Below are 22,570 nucleotides of genomic sequence, written 5' to 3'. Positions count from 1 at the left end.
GCTTTAAAAGATAAAATATAAAATTTTAATAAGGAGTTTATATTAAGATTAAGATAAATTAATAAAGTATTTTATAAATAGCACGCTATTAAGTTTATTAAAAACTATTTTAAGGAAAATTAAAAAGAAAAATAATTAAAAAGTATAAAACTAAATTAAGGCTTTTTTAATTAAAATTATATATTATAAAATGCTTAAAGCTATTATTAGCATTATTATTTAAATATTTACTATTTAATTAAAGCTTAATGGAATTAATAAAGCTATTTAAATACCTATATTAATTCTTTTTATTAAGATTAATGGCATAAAAGTAATTAAAGCAAGAAGTAAGCTCTTATTATAAAGGAATATTATTTAACAATAGCTATTTAAATTATAATATATTAAGATTGCTATTAATTATAAGAAGGGTATAAGGAAAATAATATCTTTAATATAAATTAATTTAATAACTTAATTTTAAATATTTAATATATAGTAAGGCATAAACTTTTAAATAACTTAAAATTAGCTAAGCATAACTTTAATTAAATAAGCTTTTAGCTTAAGTATTATATTATAAAATATTTTAAAGCTAATAAGGAATATTTACTCTAACATATATAAAAATCTTTCTTACTTACTTATTTTAATAATAAATATAAATAAAACTTAAAGCATATTAGCTAACTTAAAATAATTAAAATAGCAATAAAGTTTGTTTAAAGATAATTTAAAAGGCTTATAAATAAGCTAATTAAGCAATTAAATATAAGGCATAAATATTAAAAGCAAAAGTATTGCAAAAAGTAAAAATAAAAGCAAAAGCTTTATAAAAAACAAAAGCGAAAGTTAGTAAAGCTAGCATATTATGCTTAATATAATAATTAAAAGAAAGAATAAATTTACTTTTTATTTTATAAAGATATTTAAATCTTTAATAACTATATTAATACTAATTATTAAAGCAAACTTTAATAATTAAGAAAATATAATTAATAAATATATTATTAAGCAAATTTTAAAAATATTTAAAGCTTTTATAATAAAATAAAAGTTATAATAAAATAAATAAATAAGAAATTAAAAATAATAATAATAATTAAGATTATAATAAAGTAAATTTTAAAATTTAAAGGCTTAATTAAAAATAGCAAAGTTTTATTTTAACAATCTTTGCAATACTTATTGCAAAGTGCTTAAAAAGAGGTATATTAATAAGTATAAGGAATTATATAAGAAATAATATTATATTAAATTTTAATTAACTATAAAAAGCTACCTTTTATGCTTATTCTAAATATTTTTTTAAGAAATTAATTCTTTTCTTTTTTTATATATTTAGTGCTTTAATTAAGCTTTTCTTATTTTTAAGAATTTTTAAAATATTTATTTTTTTTCTTTCTTTGGTTTTCTTTTATTCCTATCTTCCCTCTTTATTACATTAAAGCTTTTCTTTAAGTTATCTTTAAGAGGGTTTAGCAAAACCTATTCCCCATTATTTAGGTGGCTTGTTTTTACCATTTAATTCTTTTATATATAAGGGCGTTATATAATAAGTTATAAAGTATTTATTTAATAAGATTTTAAATCTTTTATTTATATATTCGCCTCCATTATTAATAAAAAACTCTTTTATTCTTTTATTATATTTATTTTCTATTTTAATTTTATAATTATTAAAAGCTTCTAATACTTTATCTTTATTTTTAAACAAAAAAACTTTTAAATATTAAGTTCTTTTATCAAGGAATAATATATAATATTTATATTTATCATATATAGGTTTTAAAAAACCGCCTATATCATTATATACTCTTTTAAATATATTATATGCTTAATTTCTTAAGCTAATCTTATTTATTAATATATTTATTTTATATTTTCAAAGAAATATTTCTAAAGCTTAAATATTTATATAACTTAATTTATAATGCCATTTATATATTTCTTCTTTATTTTTATTATTTATATTTAAATTTTATTAAGTTATATATATTTTTTAAAAGGTATATTTAAGCTTATTTATTTATTTTATTATATTAATTCTTATAAAATATAAGCTATCTTTTTAATATCCTTAAGTTATTAGCTTATTTATTTCTTAAAAGTATAGTTTGATAATATTTCTTTTTAATTTTAATTTAATTTTATTACTTATATACTTATAACTAAGTATATTTAAACCTAAAGAAAGCATATAATATATATTAAAGAATTTCTTTATAATATTTATTTCTAAAAACTTAATTATTAAGTCCCCTATTTTATTTATAAATATAATACCCTTATTACCTTATTTTATAATTTTATTAATTATATATATAATATTAAAAAGATAAATATCTTAAAAACTTATTATATTTATAATAATATTTATAATTATTTTTATAAAATCTATATATTATTAATTTCCTATAGATTTATTATTAGCTGCTATGATTATTATATATATATATAAGGTATATAAGGGGTTATTTACCTTAATTTCCATTAAGTTATTAAAAAAGAATTATAAGAAATTTAATAAATTCTTATTATATTAAATATTTTTTATTAAATTATTTATAGCCATATAAGCTATAAGTTCTTTTTAAGTACCTTTTAAAGCCATGAAAAACTCTATATTAGCTAATAAAGCTAAGAGTTGCTCTTACATTTTCTCCTATTTCTCTTAGCTTATATTCTTCCTTTAAAAAAATAGTTTTTTCCTTTTCTTTTCTTTATTTATTTATTTTTTAGCTAGCAAGTACCTTATTTAAATAAAAGAAATAGCAATTCTCTTAAATATAGCCCTTTATTTTATAATTAAGGCATATAATAATCTTTTTCTTATCTTTCTTACCCTTTATATATAAAGCTTTTTTAAATAATTTAAAGGATTTCTTTTTACTTTTATTTAATAAGCTAAAAAAAAGAAATTTAACTATATAAATATTTAAATCTTTTTTAAAACTTTAAGTTATATTTTAAATAAAGCTAATATATTTATTATTTAAGCTATAAAGAATTTAATTAATTATAACTTATTTAAAAAGAATTATATTATTAGCCTTTAAATCCTTTAAAAAAAGCTTTAACTTATTAATATATTTTTTTATAATCTTAAAATTATTAAAATTAATATTAAAAAACTCTTTATAAAGTAAATATTAGCTTATAAACCTAAAGAATTTATAATAAAATTTAAGTATATTTTATACTTCTTAAATACTATTTATATTTTTTATAAATATAATAGGCCTTTACCTATATATAAATTTAATATTAATAAGAGCTCTTTTATTTTAAGCTAAAGATAAGCCTTAAAAAAGATTCTTAAAATTATTCCTAATAATATTTTCTTTCTTAAGCTAAGCTTAAATTTTAATACTTTAATATATATAATTTTCCATTTTATTAAAAAGTAAAATACTATACTTATTAAAAAATGCTATTTTAAAGTAAATAAATAAAGTATTTATTAAAATAATTAAAAAAAAAGAAAAAGATATAATAAATTTTAAATAAGTTTAATAAATTAAAAAATAAAGATATAAATATTAAAATAATATAATTATAAAAAAAAAAGAAAAGCTTTTAAATAATATATTTTTAAGGTATTATAAACTAAAGATAGCTAAAATATAGTTAAGTATTTCTAAAGGAGTTTTAAAGATTATTATAGTTTTATTAAAATTTATATTTTTAGTATTAATTTAATATAATTTTTAAAATTTAAAAAAATGCTTTTATTATTTTTAATAAGGGCTTTTAAATAATATATAAATTATATAAATAGATTAAGTATTAGTAAAAAATGGTTAAGTATTTAAGTAAATAAGGTATAGTTTTTATATATAGGCTCTAAGTTAAGAGATAAGGTTGATTTATAATATTAAATAAGGCAATTTAATTAATTAAGGGCTTATTAATTAGCTTAATTAAGTAATTAATTAAAAGGTATATTTCTAAATATAAAGCTTATCTTATTTAAAAGGTTTAAAAAGTGGTAGCAATTAAGGGTATTACGTAATATGCGTTTTCTATATTAGGTTAGCCATTTTCCATATTAAGTTAGCATTGCCGCTTTAAGTAAGCTCTAAGCCTTATAACTTATTAAATAATAGCATTAAATGCTTAATCTATTAAGCTAGCTAACGTTTATTTAATGGGAAGGAAGGCCCCTATTTATAGTTATTATCCTCCATACAGTGGCAAACATATGGGGAAAAGGATATCCCGTATTAATAATAGCCTAGATATCTAGAATATTCCAACAGGAACATCAATCAAATACCAAACCAGGCCATAGCATCGGTGCTATGCTCCGGCACTACATGACCAACATCCAGTGCGCTGTATCCAACCAACCGAGTTCCGTCACCATAGATCATCTGCGTGTAATTGGCCTCGGGAGTGCTGGTGATATTTCGAGTAAACGGGACGCCGAGGACCGCAGACCACTCCTTGAGCTCTTCTGCAGAGTTGTGATACACAACGACAACATTAGATGTGCCGTGCCGTATCTGCATGCGCGGGTAAGGCCCCTTGTAGCTGGGATTGTACGAGCGGACTATCTCGCCCCACTGCTGGGCCGTCTTGGTAATGTTCCCTTTGGCGCATGTCTCCATCGGGTTGGCAGGGACGCCTTCTGGTACTGCCATACAGCCAGCGGCGACGCCCGAGTAGACTGTTGTTGCGGCGAAGGCATCAGGATAGACAGCGGCGAGGGCGTTGCTCATCATGGCTCCTGATGATCTCCCCACGCCGAAGACCTTAGCCGGGTCCGCGTTGTACTCCTTCAAAGTGTATTGGACCTGGAACAGATGCAGATCAGTACGCCGAGATGTCGGCCAGAGCTTGGACTTGTAGAACACGCACCATCTGCACAAGACTTTGAGTATCACCCCCACCGTCACGGGTCAAACTTTTCGGTGTCCCGGCGTCCCAGCAATGTGCCAGTGTGCTGTCCGTGGCGGATGGGTAGATCATGATGGCACCTCGGGATTTACCCACGGCTGCAAGATCGTTCTGCCCGTAGTATCTCTGCGCTGATCCGCCACAACCATGAAGCTGAGGAGGATATCACGATTAGTGAGGAACTCTGGAGCACCAAACGTAGGACGAGCTCACAGCGAGGATGACCGGAGCGTTTGCCGTGACATTTTCAGGCGAACCAACGTACATTTCGAGCCCAGCTGGATTGGTGCCAAGTTCGGTGACCTGAACAAGAGCTCCTTGCATAGCTGAGAGGCAGAGCCCCAAGAAAATATAGAACTTTGAGACTAGAACCATGATCGCGGATATTGCCTTGGATGTTGGATGGTGTAAATCAGCCACTGATCCTCGACACCCATGGTTATCTGGGAGGCTACATGCCCAGGTTTGTATAAACATTTTGGTATCTATATCTACATGCGACACAGATAGAAGTCCGAATTGAGCATGTAAGATCGGTGGGCTGCTTCATTGAAATCCGGGGAAGTGGACTTCATGAAAACAACGCGTCAGCATGTTTGCAGAAAATGACCCAATAGGGCAGGCGGATAGGAAAAGCCATCATCCTTCTGTGACAAAGTACAGAAGCCAACGGATGAGTTGTGACTGTGAAATAGCAATGCTACTTCGAGGGGCCAGGGTGGATATTCGTTCTTCCATTGGCGTAGATTCAGAGGGAACAGCAATAGCAATCACCTGATAGGAAATCAATACCTGCTGGACTGCCTGCAGGTTCCAGAAGAGGAATGTTGAACGTCGGCAAGCATGCTAAAGAACCGAGGTAATACGCGTATACGGCATTTCGGCCCAGAAGACTACAAATTGGCCAACATGTTATCGATTCGTTTTTTTTAAGCCTCTATACTGGGATTATCGCTGTGCTTATGACTGATACCTTTCTGTCTGATCTGATCGAGGCGGTTTACTCTGTCTTCTTTTTTTCTTTCTCGCCTTGTCCCTGAAACCAGTGTTCTTTCGTTGTCAGCTTCCGGCGTGGCTTTCCAACTGCTATCAAGCACTGAGCATGGCACAAGTTCTAGAGCAACCACTCATCGCCTCAACTGTGTTGTTCTTTCGTTCGGATGATAAGCCATCAAGAAGATGCGGGTTGCCTTCCCGAAGTCCCCATGACTAGGTACCAGAAGGCACACCAGACTTGACCATGGCAGTGATTTCTTCGATAAAAGTCTGAAATCGACATGATCATGACAAGAGAGTTATTTGAACCTATCAAATAACACAGCCATGCGACATACCGTGTGCCTGTGATACTGTGCTATCTAACCAAAGACGTGGAGCCAAGTCGCGCACACCTGCTGGGAGGCGCAAGACAGAGTAGTCAGGCTGTGTTAGGCGTGAGACTCGTACGATCGCATAGTGGAGGCTGGGAATTTGTTGACAAAAGCAAGAATCACTGACGGAGGGTAGCGCGGCTGTCGAGGCCCTGCGTGGCTTCTATCGTACGTCGTCATAGTCCCAGCAAGGCGTGGTCGAACTGGCCGTTGAGTGATTAACCCCCCTCTCGGAGACGAGCGTATTGCCTCCGAAGCAGACAATCCTCATCATCAGAGCAACGGAATCGGGGAGGCGAGTCACCTGGACCGCGAAATTGTCGTAGTCGGCGCCGAGGTTCAGTCACGAAAAGAGTCTGAGCAATATAATGCGTGCCTTACGCGACATCATCTGCCTCTGCTGACGGTCTTTCTCGTGATTTCGTCGTTCAATACGTCTAGAACGTAACCCGGTCTAGGTAGTTCTCATGAACCATTAGCCACGTATTCATTTGACCTTGATATGCCTACTTAACTGTCTCCTCCTCAGCTTGACTAACAGAAGTAAGTTAGTGGGAGACTGAATCGTGGATCGCCCAAATACTGCGGAGCTGCCCAAGAATATGGCAACAACCGAAATTTGGATGGATGCATGAGACACTGGATCGAAGGGAGTGAATTCAGGATGACAGGTTCATACGAGAAAAACACGTTCTGTCTGCCTGGACAGAACATTGCCGCTGAGAAGAATCGGGCATATTCTGGGCTCCCAGTACACAGTAGCGTTCGCCTGCCGTCGGCGAGCGTTGTGGACACGGCTGATTGGTCCGTCGCTCACTTCAATGGACCCAAGCTTGGAGGGTTCTTGTTAATTGGGCGGCTCGTCCAATCATCCCAGGAGCGACGTTAGTCCGGCGGTTTAACGGCACTTAGGCCATGGTAGTGCCTGTAGCGTGTGGGTGGCATGAAGTTTCACCAGGAGGGAACCAACAAACGGCGTGTTTCTACGCCAAGCAACGCTTATGACATGGATCACCCAGCGTGAATGACGGGAGAGAAAAGGGGCGGAGGTCCATGTGGCGATCATCAAGGGAAATGCAAAGAGCGCCGAGACACCCGACAATGCCGCCCCAAGACTGCGTCGTGCGCGCAATGCGCGTGTGTGTAGATGGATAGTTAGCATTTGAGACCTCTTTTACCCGGCAAGAAGGTTCTGGTCCAGCTCGCATGGCCCGCGAATCGTATCCCTGGAATTGAGCCTCCTCGCCCCTGGGCGAAACATCGTTTTCCCTTTGCGGATTATAGTTCGTCACCAGGACGTGGAGATGGTTGGTGGAGGTCATCGGACAAGACAGAATTTAGGTTCGTCGGGTGGCAATGACATCGGACAACGCCAAAGGCTGCAGCGGGCACGCCGCGCGCAAAGCCCAGAGTTATTTTCTCGATTTTACTTCTTCTGTTTCCCCTGCGGCGAGCAAAGCCACACTGGCCATTCCGGCGGCTGTGCCTGACATCAGGCGAGCGATCTTGCCGCGCTGGGTAGCGTGCGTGATTCATCACCCATGGAATAAGGTTCGTCGGCCCCCCAGTCTTGGCAACTCCCGAGATTAATTATGGATGCAATGCTTTATTTGGGACCGCACGCAAGGCTATGCTGCGGACTTGGCTCGAGCCCGACAAATGTTTATTAGCTGCCGCGTTTCCACCTCGTTCGGCTGTGGATCTGACAGGTCATGCTGTAACACCACTAACTAGTTTCTCTCGTTTTCTTCACACTAGTATTTACTGTTCATTATGGTTTTGTCAACTTCTTTGGCTGCGCTCCTCCTGGGAGCGTCAGCCCCTTTCGTCAGCGCCGCTAAGCCCTGCAACAAGCGCGCCACAAACTCGACGGGTGGACTCGTCGCCGCGACATACTTCGCCGGCTACCACGCCGACCGAGGCTTCCCAGTGTCTTCCATCCCCTGGGACAAGTACACTGAGATCAAATATGCCTTTGCGTAAGTCTCTCGTCACAAGCCTGGAGCCTCAACAAACACGCGGCATGGACTGACTATTTGGGCAGTGAAACCAGCGCAGACGGCAGCTTGAACCTGACCAAGTCTGCCCCTGATCAGCTTCCGGTGTTCGTTTCGGACGCCAAGAAAAATGTTTGTTCACTCCACAAGAACATCTCACGTAGCATCTACTGACATACAGTAAATAGGGCGTGAAGGCACTTGTGTCCATTGGCGGCTGGACAGGAAGCAGATTCTTTTCATCAAACGTCGGTTCCGCGGAGAACAGGACGGCATTCGTCAAGACCAGCCTGGACCTCGTCAGCCAGTACCAACTGGACGGCCTGGACTTTGACTGGGAGTACCCCAACAAGCAGGGCCTCGGCTGCAACGCCATCAACGACAACGACACCGCCAACTTCCTCACATTCCTTCAGGAGCTCCGCCAGACGGCCCCAAACCTGACCCTGACGGCCGCCACCTCCCTGTTCCCCTGGAACGACGCCACCGGCAACAAGTCAACCGAGCTGAGCGGCTTCGCCGACGCGCTCGACTATCTCATGATCATGAACTACGACATCTTCGGCGCCTGGGCCACGACCGCGGGGCCCAACGCCGCTCTCGACTCGGCCTGCGACGCCCGCAACAACCAGGGCTCGGGCAAGCTGGGCGTGCAGGGCTGGCTCGACGCCGGCGTGCCCGCCGACAAGCTCGTCCTGGGCCTGGCGGCCTACGGCCACGGCTTCCGCGTCAACGAGACGTCCGCCCTCAACGGCACCGACGCGCTGCAGCTCTACCCGGCCCAGAACTCGAGCGACCGCTTCCAGGGCAGCAGCTGGGACGACGACCCGCCAATCGACGACTGCGGCAACGCCCAGCCCCACAGCGGCACGTACCCGCTCTGGAGCCTGATCACCGAGGCCAACGTCCTGGACGAGACGGCCAAGCCCCTCCCTGGCATTCACTATACTTTCGACAACTGCAGCCAGACGCCTTTCCTGTGGAACGCCACCAACAACGTCTATGTGTCCTACGATGATGCCGAGTCTATCACCGCCAAGGGCGAGTACATCGTGAACACTGGGCTGAAGGGCTTTGCTGTCTGGGAGGCTGGTGGAGACTACAACAACATTATTGTTGATGCCGCCCGCAAGTCGACTGGACTGGCTTGATGGGGGAGTTTATGATCTGAGCTCGCCCAATCTCACAAGTAGAGATATCTTTCACCGTATATTTAATTTAAGCCATTTTTCATGATAAGCCTTGCAGCGTAAAGCGTGCTCAGCCGCGTAGCTTATAAAGAAACGAGTGCTTGGCCGTGGTAGCAAGAGGTGTGTCCTGCTACGCTGACGCCGGCCTGCACTGAGACTCGAACCTATTGAGAAATATAGTCTAGAACAATTCGTGTTGAATGGGTATTGCTAAGCTGTGAACTAACTAGGTAGAGATTTCGAAGCTCACGCCGGCGTGAAGCACAGGGGAGGCGGAGGGGAGGGGGGTGTTGCTCGGAGTGCCTACGTTCCTGCAAACTAGTCCTTTATTCAGTCTCTGTTTCTCGTGAAGGGCATTCCATTTTGCAGATTACCAGCAGCTTCCACATTATCATTGAGGATGTCAGTAACACAATTATGACTCGACCCTGGGCTATGCTTTGCTGCTGTAACTTCTCTACCCAGTGTCCGACAACTCAAGGTAACGGAGCCTGAGGCGGTGAATTGGAAGGCAATGTTGAACAAGGTGTTTGAGATGGAAGAAATCCAGCTGTTCTCTGAAGTATCACCACCCTTAGCTCAGACATCAGCCCAAAGTGTGGCAGCTTACAAGCACAAGGCCGATACGGTGATGGTTTGCAGTACAAGAAGAACCTGGAGTCTCAGTAGCTGCACCCAAATAACCGGTCATTGTCGACCACTGTTGAATTTCACAGAATTTGTTGACGAGTTGGTTAAATACCCATCATATCGTAGCCAAGCTGCTGTTTCGTGCCAATTGTTGGGGCCGTGGATTGCCAGTTGATACCCTGAGCGTGGCGTCAAATGATTAGGTCCGTATTTGCTACGTTGAGCACGGCGACGTTGTATGGCCAAAGTTGCTGTAATAAGTTTTCATACTGTCCTCCTATAACGAAGGTCATCAAAACGACCAGTGAGAAATTCCCAGATCATAGCAAGCAAGGGTTGAAAATCTGGGGCAGGTGTGGTGTCTTGCTTGCTCCCAATTGAATTCGGTGGCGAAGGATGTCGCTCCACCTCTGGCTTCCCACACAATTCTACTGTGTATCATCCGCTTACCCGTGCCAGATTTTTTTTTTTTTTGGTCAGCTTTGGCACGAATACAGAACGTGGGAGTGGTCATGCGATGGCGCTGCCAGTTTGCAAGTGGTCAATGCAGGCTGGATCTGCTGAAACATCTGATTTTTGCCAGATCTGGCCGCTAGATCGTACGATCCGCCCGCAAGTATCCGTTTAGGCAGGTAAGCCTAGGTATCCCAACAAAAACCAAAATAACGTTCCCAACAGCGAACACTATAGCAGGTCTGGGTTACCACGTGATTAAAGTCCCAACCTATGGCTGTCAGGAGATTCACTCGGTATTGTTGACCTCGGTACAGGCTTGACCTGTATTGGCGGGAGATTGATAACAACCAAGAGTTCCGCCCGGTTGGTCCTAAGTAGAAATCATTTGGAGCCAGCTTTTCAGTTCACAATTCTCTGTGGTATTCCGATCTGACTCTTTTGGGTGAATATTACGCAGTGCACAGGAGTTCTTGAAGGCGGCCTCGAAGATGGATTCGTCGACAGCCCGCCGGACCGTGGCATCCCAAATGCACGAGTCTGAGCAAGGTGCCAAAATCAATGACGGAACAAAAGACTACCAGCCACTGAGGTCGAAACAATATGACCTCAAGAAGCTTCACATCACAGAAACGCCCATCACATGGTCAAACTGGTTCCGCCACGTCAACTGGCTGAATACCTTCTTCATATTCGGCGTGCCGATAATTGGATTCGCGGCCGCGTATTATCACCCGCTGAACCGCTGGACGGCTCTGTTCAGTGTGATCTACTACTTCAACACGGGCCTGGGCATCACAGCTGGTATGCAAGACCCCAATTCTATTTGAATGCCCGTGCACGGCTGTAACTAACCTGGCGACCATCACAGGATATCACCGTCTCTGGGCCCACACTTCATACAAAGCCACATTACCCCTGCAAATCTACCTGGCGGCAGTCGGCGTCGGAGCAGCTGAGGGCTCGATCAGGTGGTGGTCGAAAGGCCACCGCGCGCACCACCGGTACACAGACACTGTCAAGGACCCGTACTCTGTCAGAAAGGGCTTCATCTATGCGCACATCGGCTGGCTCGTCATGAAGCAGAACCCGAAGCGTATCGGCCGGTCGGACATCACAGACCTGAATGAGGACCCTATTGTTGTTTGGCAGCATGTGAACTACCTGGTAAGCTTGATTCGGTGCCTGGGTGGTTGTGAACCCACGCTGCTGCCGGGACTCTTGCTGACGGTTATCTCTCTTAGAAATGCGTCATCTTCATGGCCTTGATATTTCCCACTCTGGTCTGCGGCTTTGGGTGGGGTGACTGGCGTAAGTTGACCTCTGCGGACATTGACATGACTTCGGTCTTGCTGACATCTTGACTACCAGTTGGCGGTTTCATCTACGCTGGCGTTCTCCGTGCAACCTTCGTGCAGCAGGCGACGTTTTGCATCAACTCCCTCGCACACTGGCTCGGCGACCAGCCCTTCGACGACCGCAACTCCCCTCGCGACAACTGGATCACGGCACTCGTGACGCTCGGCGAGGGCTATCACAATTTCCACCACGAGTTCCCGTCAGACTACCGAAACGCCATCGAATGGTACCAGTACGACCCTACGAAGTGGATGATCTGGCTGTGGAAGAAGGTCGGGCTGGCCTACGATCTGAAGCAATTCCGACAGAACGAGATCGAGAAGGGAAGGGTCCAGCAGCTGCAGAAGAAGCTCGACCAGAAGCGATCCAGGCTGGACTGGGGCATCCCTCTCGACCAGCTGCCCATCATCGAGTGGGACGATTTCGTCGCCCAGTCGAGGGCGACCGACGGCACTGGCAGGGCCCTCGTCACGATCGCCGGCGTCGTGCACGATGTCACGGACTTCATCAAGGAGCACCCGGGCGGCAAGGTGCTCATCTCTTCTGCGATTGGGAAGGACGCCACGGCCATCTTCAATGGCGGGGTCTACCTCCACTCGAACGCGGCGCACAATCTCCTCAGCACGATGCGGGTCGGCGTCATCCGGGGAGGAGGCGAGGTGGAGATGTGGAAGCGGATTCACGCCGAGGACAAGGACAAGCTCATGGTGCGGGACTTGGACGGGAACCCGATTGTTCGCGCCGGGGACCAGCCTACGAGGATAGCAAGGGGGACGGCGTGTGCCTCTGCGGCGTGAAAGGCGCTCGGGCAGGGATGGATGTGCTAGATTGTGTTATTTCTACATTTTACCGCGCGAGCAAAGCGTTGTTATCATCATTGCAATAGAGAGAAGCCAATGTCTCAAGTCATGAGACAACAAGTATCAAGTCATTGCCGTGCATGATCCCATCAATTTATGTTGACAAAGGAAGCCAATTACATGGAGACACAACGCCTCAATCAAGTCAAGACCGTTAACGTTATTGTGTTGAAAGTCAATCAACTGGTTGAACAATTTTATTAGCGTCGCGCTCTGATGTTTATAAGTGCCTGGACCAACTCGAGGGTGAAACCCAGAATGCTTCGTAACGATCCATACGTTGGTTCTTCTTCAAAATAAAGGATCGTTCTGGCAGAAGCCGTTTCCGGAATGTCCAGCACAATTGCGTTCTTTCATCAATTGTTGCTTGAACCCATCCTTTGAATGCCGCAATTTTGGGCGTGTTGTAGCAACCCCCCAATAGTGAACCCAAAGCAAATGAAGAACACAAGTGTCTAATCCTGTCTTAGAAACGGGACTCAAGAATGCTCTTGTGTTTGACTGAGATTGTCATACCTGAGCCTGACGAGGAACACTTTGCACCATCCACCACCGCGAAAAGAATCAGCAGGGTTTGCGTAGGACGGAAGAGTCAAGAACAATGTCTATGCCAGTAACCCCCCCGAATCCCCGGGCGGGCGGTCCCCCGGCCACACCACCAAGAGGGGCTTCCGTTCCGCCAGGACGAGCAGTATCACCACCGGGACAAGCCGCAGCACCACAGGTTTTATCACCGGCAGTGCTGCGGCAGCAGCAAGCAGTGTCGCGATATCAAGAAGAATTAGCCTCGATTGTACAGAGTAGGGGCTTCAGGGATCTCAGGTTCCGGCTGAACAACTACTTCGAATACAATCGGCGAGGGCTTGTGCCCGAATGCGAAAGTCTAGGCCAGCAGCCATGGGATGATGCGCTCACAGATCCTACAAAGGCCCTTGCACCGTATGACAAGCAAGTGTCTCCGGCTGAGTGGAACAACATCTACAATGATCCGTTTGGAAGGGATGATGAAGATATTCGCGCCCAGCAGGCTGGTAATGTGAGACCGTTCGAGGCTCCAGCCACTGGTTTCGTGCGACCCAAGGACGATATAGGAGGTAGGCAGTACAAAGTTCTGAAATGCTTGTCTTATGAGTCCAGAGTTGGCGTGGCGAACCTCCCTTCCACGGCCCCGAGAGGCAGCGTGGAAGAATGAAGGTGGTGCTGACTGCTTCAAAGATGCCTTCGTGATAGACCTCCGCCGTAGGCTGCGCCGCCGGGGCCTCGACATCAGGTCGCTTCGGCATCTCGGGGCGGGTGGTTCGGGCCTGGCGACTCTATTCGAGGTGCGCTCGAGCAAAAGTGGTGTGCGGAAGAAGTTCGTCATTAAGTCGTCTAGTATAGCGGACGATCCGGTTCTGGAATATGAGAAATCTATCCATATGGTACGTTATTTTTTGGCAACCCTCGATTTCAAATGGAACAGACCCCCCGGGGCACGTGTCTTCGTAGCACGCGGCTGACAGTTGGTGGTTCCAACATACAGACTCTGAGACGCGCACCGCACATCGTGCGACCTCTTCTGTGGGCAGATGACATCATGACCGGTGCTCCGGACGGAGGAGGTATCAAGCGGTTTTGCCAAGAAATGGACGATCGTAAAGATATGGTTTATCTAGAGTTTATGAAAGGCGGTAGTCTGTCAGGGCTGATAGGAAAAGTGGTGGCCACGGGGGCGGTGTTCCCTAATGGCATTCTATGGAAGGTTTTCTTCTGCCGTAAGCATTAACGCATGTCTGTCCACGAGTGAAAACCGCTAACCCTATGCTCCCGATTCGCCAACCAGTTGTACGGGCTTGTCTTGCCATTGAATACCCACCTAGACTACAGATACAGGAGAACGGGTACTGGGCCTGGGACTCCGAGGTGGGCGATGATGGCGTGGAAAAGGTTCCTGATCAAGAGTTTCAGAGGGATGGATATGGATTGGTGCATTTCGACTTGGACCCGGACAATGGTGAGGGCGCGCATCTCATAGGCGGGTCTTCTGGCGATGCTCTTCGACTGATGATACCGGCCACTAGTAATGATTGGTGATAACGACGAAAAGCACCCAGCCGCCCCAGTTTTCAAGGTAACCTACGAGCCTGTGTTGACTTTGTGGACTTGGAAATGGTAGCAAAATACTCACAGTGTCGCAGGTTGGTGACTTTGGGACTGCGTCGATGCCCCGGAATCCTACTTTCGCAAATCGGTACGTATTGCTCGGAAGTCAATCGGCGACGAATCGAAATTGAAATCCAACTAACACTTTTCGTTGTTGTAAAGAGACATGATTTGGTTGACTCGAAGAGCGGGTAAAAGAAGTCACTCTATGCCCGTAAGACTCGGAACTGGAACCCCAAAGCCGCAGCCAGCTGTTGAAGGCGATGTATTGATCACTGTTGCATAGGAACAATTCCACAAGGAATGGGAGTACGTTTTCATGCTACCCAATGCCGAAAATCCCGTTCCCAAGGTCGCAGGGAACTATGGGCCGGCCAGCAATATCTGGGCTATTGGCATGGTAAGTCAGTCTCAGCAAGAAATTTCGAGAGGAGATCACCAGAGTTAACTGGCAAACAATAAGGTCTTGCACGATATGATAACGCAGAATCACCCACCAGACCCCCCAGCCGCATTTGGGCCGATGAATGGTCCAGATGCCAATCTGATGCCCGATGGGATCCCGGCGTTCCGTGACGTCGACGGCAACGTGGTAGACCCATTCTACACCCACGGGAGCTGGCTAAGAGACGCGGACAGCATAGACAAGGACCTTAAAGGGCTGCTCATCCGATGCTTAGCGGACCAGCCAGCTCATAGGCCTAGCCTACAGGAGCTGAACAAATACTTGGACCGAGCTGACAGGATCTTTGCCTGGAATGATGACCCAGACGACCGAGATTGGGTCGAGCAGGTGCTGAACGAGCCTCCAGAGGTACGTGCCGCTGCAATTGTGGTAATTGAGGGTTGCTAACATTTAGTTACAGGCGATCGAAAAGGTCGACCCTGTTCTTGACTATCTGCCTGACCAACTGTCCCGCAGCCGACTGTCCTTTGTACGGAAAGTTGTGCGCACGCGGCCATGGACTGGGAGAGCTCGAACGCCTCCGGCACCACAAGAACCAAAACCACCACAACCACCCCAAGCACCGCAGGATGGACCACAGAGTACTGGAACGAGGATATTTAATTTGTTAAATGCCGCTGGGGCTAGTCTCCAGGCGCTCTCGGCTGTCTGGTCAAGTGCAAGACCACCACCAGAACCAGAACCAGACCAGGTCCCAGTGCCGGACGACGTTGCGTATCTCTTCAGTCCAAATGGGGACTCTTTATTATTGACTTATGCTGGAACCGCAGTCGTGAATCCAACACCAGATGCAGGCGAAAGGGCAGCAGGCCGGTTGCCTGTGTCAACACCGGTACGTCCATCGGCGGGCCGAGGTGGAGGAAATGGCTCAACATTTGCAAGCGGTCCAAACGGAGTGGCAAAGCGGTCACCTCTCAGCGCCTTGGCTATGGCTAACAGAACCACGGAGGACTCGCAGTCGAATGCATATCTGAGCGGCGACGAAAACCCTCCAGACATCTTCCTCACTACCCACGACCCAGCGGCACTTCGAAACAATAGCGGACGGGCGGGGATCCCAAGAGAGATCGTCATCTCCCTATCCCAAGCTTCGGGACTGGGTGCGCGCGACCTGATGCCCATCCCGCCGTTCACTCCCCGGACAGCCCCGCCTATTGCGCCTCGAGGATATCAGTACGGCCGGGCATCGCCTCATCCCCCGTTGGATGGCCAGATCGTTCCTCCGGGGATGTTCACTATCAGGATTGATCCGATCGACCCAGCCCGTGGCGGAAGACAGCCCAACGTATTCTATCGAGACCTTAACCTTGGAGGGCCTGCGAATAAAGGAAGAGACAATACCGCAAACAACATCCCGGGCGGCGGTAGGCGCCGCTCGCCCACGCAGGATGTTGAAGAACTTGGCCCACGAGTGCCAAGGGTCAAGGCGATGCGCATACCATTCTACGGCTTGTTCGAGAGGCCACCAGCGAGGCCCCGCGGGTTCCATTACGGCCGGAGGCTCTACCTGTCGCCTGCGGAGATCCAGGGCTTAGCCAACAGGGGGGTCAGGGCCCCGCCGGGCCGTGTGATCGTACGACTGGTCCACGTCGACGTGGCCGAGGGCGATAGCTATGAGAGGCCGACCATCTTCTATCAAATGGAGCCCAGGTTCCGAGCCCCGCTGCCGCCCAGTGACGACCCGGAGGCAAATATCCTCTATGCTACTTTACCTATTTTGTGAACGGCTTTGCGCTGACAAGGTCAGAATCACTCGTGTTGTTTGAAATATGGACATAATTGTTGCCGTGCATTTAGAAGCTGAAAGGCTCATAGCGTCCCTCATGTTTCTCTTCAATGGAACCGTACTTATTGTTAGGAGCCTGTAGGGTTGACTTGGGGGGAGGGGGTTGGGTTATATTTGCTGCACTTCTGGTCTTGCGATTATTATAGGCATGAGTTGATAATGGAATTCAGGTTCAATACATATATTTTCGACATCATATGTCTATATACGACGCATAGCGATAGGACACATCGGTAGCTCTGGTTTCGTGCATGACTTGTGCGAAAATACGTGGCCGAAGACGACGGACTATCCAATCCCGCCAATCTTATGCAGCCCGGGGTGATTCCACTCCTCGTGATAAATGCATTCCATCGCTCTGTCCCGTCATTCCAACCATAGCTATAGCATTCCTTCCTGGCTGTCGTGTTGGATCATCTAGCGAATCAGCCGCGGGCACTCGTGTAGCTTTGCGTGCGCACTACCGGCGCCGGAGGCGGCCCAGTCGAAGGTTGCTGTTCGCCCCTACACAAGGCCCCTACGCAGGGGCTATTGGCCGAATCTACAAGTTTCATATCGAAGGATCTCTTGTAGATCTTCATGTGATCAGTGGGGAAGCAAACTTCGACCATAAATAAAGTTCGGGCCCCGCCCTGCTGTGGCCCTGCACGAACAGTTCTTCATATACTGGAGTTTTGGTAGCGTTCTTGTCGACGTAGTCAACGAGGACAAAACGCGATAAATTTTCCTTCGAGTATTCTGTCTTTTGCGCATCATTCAGCACTGATAGTGTACCGAGTCCCGACCATCAGTTACAATGGCAAGTTCCATTCTCATTTCCACCAGCGCGGATCTCAAGATATTTCTCTCTTCCATCAGACCTGGCAGCACGATCTATCTGGACTTGGAGGGCAAGAATCTCAGCCGCGATGGAACTCTGACTCTCGCCACCATGCTCATTCAACCGCAGAATGACACGCGAGTGGTTGACGTGTTGAGCCTCGGGAAGTCCGCGTTTGATGTCGAGTCCGACGAGGGAACGAGCCTGAAGTCCATCCTCGAAGACCCTGACATCCCAAAGGGCGTTTGGGATGTGAGAAACGACGCTGACGCACTGTGGTCCCACTTCCAGGTGAAGCTGGCCGGCGTGACGGACATCCAGTCCTTGAGAACGCCTCCCGCCCACCCGGGGTAGACAGAAACAGACTTAGCGGGCTGTACAACGCGATCAGGTTCGATATCAGACTAGGGTTTCAGGAACGAGAGCGCTGGATACGGACCAAGAACTCCGTCCGGAACTCCATGTCCCAGGACATATTCTCGAAGCGCCCACTGGCTTGCGATACCATCCGGTACTGCGTCAATGATGTCGTCCACCTGCCGGCTCTGCAGGAGTACTACATGAACAGAATAACTCCGGAATGGCTAGATAAAGCACGTGCAGAGTCACGCCGCCGCGTAGTTGAAGCTTGCTCTCCTGGATATCAACCTCAATCCCCTGACAAGGTTTTTGCGCCTTGGGGGAGAGGCAGCGCTACTGGATTAAGCTTGGAGGAAGCATTTGAGGCTTATTGGGACCTGATACACGATGACCAGAGGGACTATGATGACTGGGAGGATGAAAACCCAAATTACGCTGATGATGCTTGGGATGATGGGGCACTGGACAGTTGCTGGGACAAATACTAACATGGCTCGGGCGGATCATCGATCTCACTCGTTTTCTTTTACATCTCGGTTTTGGTTCTAATAATCCTTTTACTTCGATCTTCCTGTATCTTCCTGTATTAATTTCTGATCCTTTCCCGACTCTTTTCGATCCCTTTTGAATCAAGAACACTTAGCGTCCGTGGTTCTACACTACTAGCATTACTAGCTATATCCTATTAACTCATATCATCATCCTGTACGACATAACTGACTAGGTATCTGGCCGTTCATCTTGAGTAATAAGGTTCAAGATCCTGAGCCGTCAGGCATATCTGCTGGACTGTCGGCGTAATGTTGCACTGACCACTTCTCACCCTCAAGGCCGCCCTCGTCCGTTGAGTTCGGGCACCATGGCTCAGGCCTTCGTCTTATATCGCACCACATAGCCCGTGGCTAGTAAACACACTCTGTGACTCCCACTTTGGACCTTGATAGCATGAGAATAGATACAATCAGGCCATACAAGCCCAGTACTTCAGAGAAAATCAAGATCAGCACCATAGCTGTATACAAGCGAGGCTGTTGAACGTTGGCCCTAACTGCTTGAGAATCAGAAAAGTCCAATGTTGGAAGGTATAGGTACTGAAAAGAGCTGCCAGTGTATCCATCTCAATGTATATCTTACCTCCAGCGTCACCGACAATGCCAATCGCAAATCCAGCAGCCATCCCACATAGTCCGACAGCCATGCCGGAACCAAGCTGGATGAATCCTGTAAAGAGCGCCATCTTCTCGGCCAAGTTGTTGCTTATGATCACGCTGGTCACAAGTCCGTAGATTGACAGGATCTGGGCCATGACTGCACATAGCTTGTCATGATCAATCATGGCTTGTCAGTGTATCATGACACCGATCGGGTGAGCGGCTGATAAAAGCTTTGCGCAGGGAATGAGAGTTGCATACATGTTACGCGTCCAGCTTTCAGGCCTGAGTATGGCTGCGCTGAACACAGCGCCGGATGACTTGGCCGTGCCGTACGATGCCCCGAAACAGGAGAGTATGGTAGCCATGGCACAGCCTAGAGCACCAAAAAAAGACTACAGTCAGTCCTGGTTAGCGTTCTTATCTCGGATGGAGACCAGCTCCTAAGCTTCAATCTCTCAAGGCGAGTGGGCGCAACGAACGGCGTATACTGGTCTAGAAGTATAGTCAGCGTCTCTGTAAGGGTGTTTCCATTGATCTCAGGTACGTTGAACATCACGAGAGAGCGTACCAACGATCGGGATTGTAGGTTTCCATCTTCGAACTGTGCTGGAATATTGGATGCTGTGAGTTGTTGTGTTGGAATTGCATCAGTTGAACAGTGGTGTGCTTGAGCAGTGAAATGGGTAGGCAGAAAGGCTATGAGTTATTATGGCAAGGGAAGCTCAGGACTTGTTACTGCTATCACTTGTCCAGAACCGATCGAAACCAGATGAAAATAAGACGGATGATCGGAATCCCGGCGGGATTGATGAAGCCAGCCGCGCAATCTCTGTGAGCTCACACTGCATGTCAGCACTTGCTTTTGGCGTTCCACACAGATAGCCACGAGGAGCCAAGCAGGCAGAAGAATAAAGTCAGTCGTAGTTGGCCCAGAAAGACTTACGCTTGTGTGGTGTTAGCCCAAACACACTTAGAGAATAGAATCTGTATTCCGTAACATACGTCGACTAACAGAAGAAAAATTGATACTGAGTCGATCAAAAAAACCATGATGGATTTTATTCTCAATGTTCCGAGCAAGCCGATTCGCCCCGGATCAATTGATTAGTGACGTCTAGTAGTACATAATGACCTCAAACGAACATTCTAAAACTCAGAGTGATATATGAATTCGAATTGATTCCGCATATGATACTGGCTCACGGTTAGATACGTGTTTGCTTTGGGGCCATGAACAGTCCCATCGCGCTCAGCTTCAACGCTCCCGGATTGAGCCTATCTGGATAAAGCTCCATCATAGCCGAGAACACTTCAGCCTCAGTAGCCGGTTCTTGCTGTAGGACTTTGCCGAAGTCCTCTATATACTTCCTCGTGGAGTCCAGATGCCATATACCATCAATCTCCTCGGCCCGTTTGTGGCCTGCCACAACGTACGCCGGGTCCAGCGACCGGATCAATTCGATGCCCCAAATCCATTCATCTCTCTTCGCCCGGGTTTTTGCTTCCATCAGCATCTGATGGACCTGACCATACACCACGTCTCCGCATATAGCAAGACGCAGGGCAGGCACCCAGAGGATTGTTGAAGAATAGGTGTCACTGTGGCCGCATTCCTTGGCTTCAAAGTACCACTTGTCGTCATTTTGAAAACGGCCGGACCAGTCTGCCGGGATCGGTTTGGCAAGAGCAAAGGGTTGATGGATCTGACCCGGGAAACGACTCTCCCACGTTGTCTTGAAGTAGTTCTCTTCGACCTGTTGCTCCATGTGCGCCACAGTGCCGGTGGTTGCCAACGGCATAGCTTCTGGGAAGCGCTTCAAAAGAATGGGTATGCCGAAAAAGTGGTCGCCGTGTCCATCAGTGATGTAAATGTGCCGAAGTTTTCGGTTTGGTGCTATACCCTCGATCCACTTGCTCAGATCCTCCGTCTGGGCGACGGTGATTGGCGTGTCGACCAGGACGGCTTCGGTACTCGAGTAAACGAGGGTGCAAGAGATGGGCGACCAGCCAACTCCAGGTCGGCCACTGATCGGAATTGACGGCGCAACGTAGACAGCTGAGCGTAGTTGAGACGACATCATGATATTAGTTGTTGAAGATATTGATGAATCTTGGACGATGAAGAATGATTTCCTGGCTGTAACCGATAGCTATAAGTACCAATTCAGCGCGGCACAACATGGCATCAAGAGAAAGACCCCGCAGCCGTCACCATCAACAGTGACCTCGGATTCAAGTTCTGACACATGTTCTCCTCGTCGCGTCAGTGTTACAATCTCCGACAGGCTTCCCACGCATAGCGATGATCCAAGGACAATGCCGGCCAACATTATCACCAGATAGGTATCCCCTCCTCCCCGCCTGCTCCAATAACATGTTGTCGGTGGCCGAGGCGTATGTTCACATAGGGAGTTAAAGCAGAAATCCGGACGTGACTTGCCCGTGGCACAGAAAATGGATTAGTGAACCAGAAAGTTGGGCCACGGAAGCCCCCACACCAAGCTGAGGTCAGACTTCCCGGCCCACCAGAACACAGAAGCAGCTCTAGGTTACAGTAACTCTGCCCATTTGACGTCTTTGGACAATGCCAATTCAAGAGCTCAGCTCATTTTTGAATTCGAGGTCCGAAAGTATAGAATGATGTTTAGTGATCTTCGGAACGTCGAGGCATACTGCATACTCTCTCCACGCCATGGCCATGATCTCCGTTGTCAACCCATCAAGCCGTGATTGTCTGTAGAAATAAAAGACCAAGTTATGGCGTGGCCAAATAACTAACCATATCAACTCAACCATCACTTTCAACCCAATAACAAGGCTCCAGACCTAGCCATCATTAATCATGCCGAAGTGGGTATTCCAAGTCTCGGAGTGTTGGAATATTTTAGATATCTAGGCTATTATTAATACGGGATATCCTTTTCCCCATACGTTTGCCACTATATAAAGGATAATAACTATAAATAAGGGCCTTTCCTCCCATAAAATAAACATTAACTAGCTTAATAAACTAAGCATTTAATGCTATTATTTTAAAGGTTATAAGCCCAGAGCTAACCTAAAACGGCAACGCTAACTTAATACAGAAAACGCATATTA

The 22,570-nt window shown here is 45.5% G+C and overlaps 6 protein-coding genes across 6 annotated transcripts; 3 read left to right on the top strand and 3 right to left on the bottom strand.

Annotated features, from left to right (window-relative positions):
* Positions 1-4,253: 4,253 nt before the first annotated feature.
* On the bottom strand, positions 4,254-4,848 carry INS49_004442 (uncharacterized protein; the record flags this gene model as incomplete). The annotated part of the gene is made up of 2 exons (XM_043165231.1): positions 4,254-4,781; positions 4,846-4,848. 2 exons carry the CDS (start codon positions 4,846-4,848, stop codon positions 4,254-4,256), a joined length of 531 nt encoding a protein of 176 aa, XP_043017946.1.
* Positions 4,849-8,027: 3,179 nt separating this feature from the next.
* INS49_004441 (uncharacterized protein) lies at positions 8,028-9,402 on the top strand (the record flags this gene model as incomplete). Its single annotated transcript, XM_043165230.1, has 3 exons — positions 8,028-8,233; positions 8,299-8,383; positions 8,440-9,402. The coding sequence occupies 3 exons, from the start codon at positions 8,028-8,030 to the stop codon at positions 9,400-9,402; spliced, it is 1,254 nt and encodes a 417-aa protein (XP_043017945.1).
* Positions 9,403-11,015: 1,613 nt separating this feature from the next.
* On the top strand, positions 11,016-17,074 carry INS49_004440 (uncharacterized protein; the record flags this gene model as incomplete). Its single annotated transcript, XM_043165229.1, has 14 exons — positions 11,016-11,328; positions 11,396-11,691; positions 11,769-11,835; positions 11,896-12,617; positions 13,543-13,837; positions 13,959-14,164; positions 14,266-14,497; positions 14,566-14,736; positions 14,804-14,853; positions 14,921-14,973; positions 15,048-15,099; positions 15,172-15,285; positions 15,349-15,699; positions 15,752-17,074. The coding sequence occupies 14 exons, from the start codon at positions 11,016-11,018 to the stop codon at positions 17,072-17,074; spliced, it is 4,245 nt and encodes a 1,414-aa protein (XP_043017944.1).
* An 859-nt stretch (positions 17,075-17,933) lies between these two features.
* On the top strand, positions 17,934-18,311 carry INS49_004439 (uncharacterized protein; the record flags this gene model as incomplete). The annotated part of the gene is made up of 1 exon (XM_043165228.1): positions 17,934-18,311. The coding sequence occupies one exon, from the start codon at positions 17,934-17,936 to the stop codon at positions 18,309-18,311; it is 378 nt and encodes a 125-aa protein (XP_043017943.1).
* A 1,006-nt stretch (positions 18,312-19,317) lies between these two features.
* Positions 19,318-19,623, bottom strand: INS49_004438 (uncharacterized protein; the record flags this gene model as incomplete). Its single annotated transcript, XM_043165227.1, has 2 exons — positions 19,318-19,361; positions 19,452-19,623. The coding sequence occupies 2 exons, from the start codon at positions 19,621-19,623 to the stop codon at positions 19,318-19,320; spliced, it is 216 nt and encodes a 71-aa protein (XP_043017942.1).
* Positions 19,624-20,676: 1,053 nt separating this feature from the next.
* Positions 20,677-21,549, bottom strand: INS49_004437 (uncharacterized protein; the record flags this gene model as incomplete). The annotated part of the gene is made up of 1 exon (XM_043165226.1): positions 20,677-21,549. The coding sequence occupies one exon, from the start codon at positions 21,547-21,549 to the stop codon at positions 20,677-20,679; it is 873 nt and encodes a 290-aa protein (XP_043017941.1).
* Positions 21,550-22,570: the final 1,021 nt, after the last annotated feature.

This window comes from Diaporthe citri (assembly GCF_014595645.1).
Source record: "Diaporthe citri strain NFHF-8-4 chromosome Unknown scaffold_12, whole genome shotgun sequence".
Classification (NCBI taxonomy): Eukaryota; Fungi; Ascomycota; class Sordariomycetes; order Diaporthales; family Diaporthaceae; genus Diaporthe; species Diaporthe citri.
This window is presented reverse-complemented; position numbering and strand designations above follow the sequence as displayed.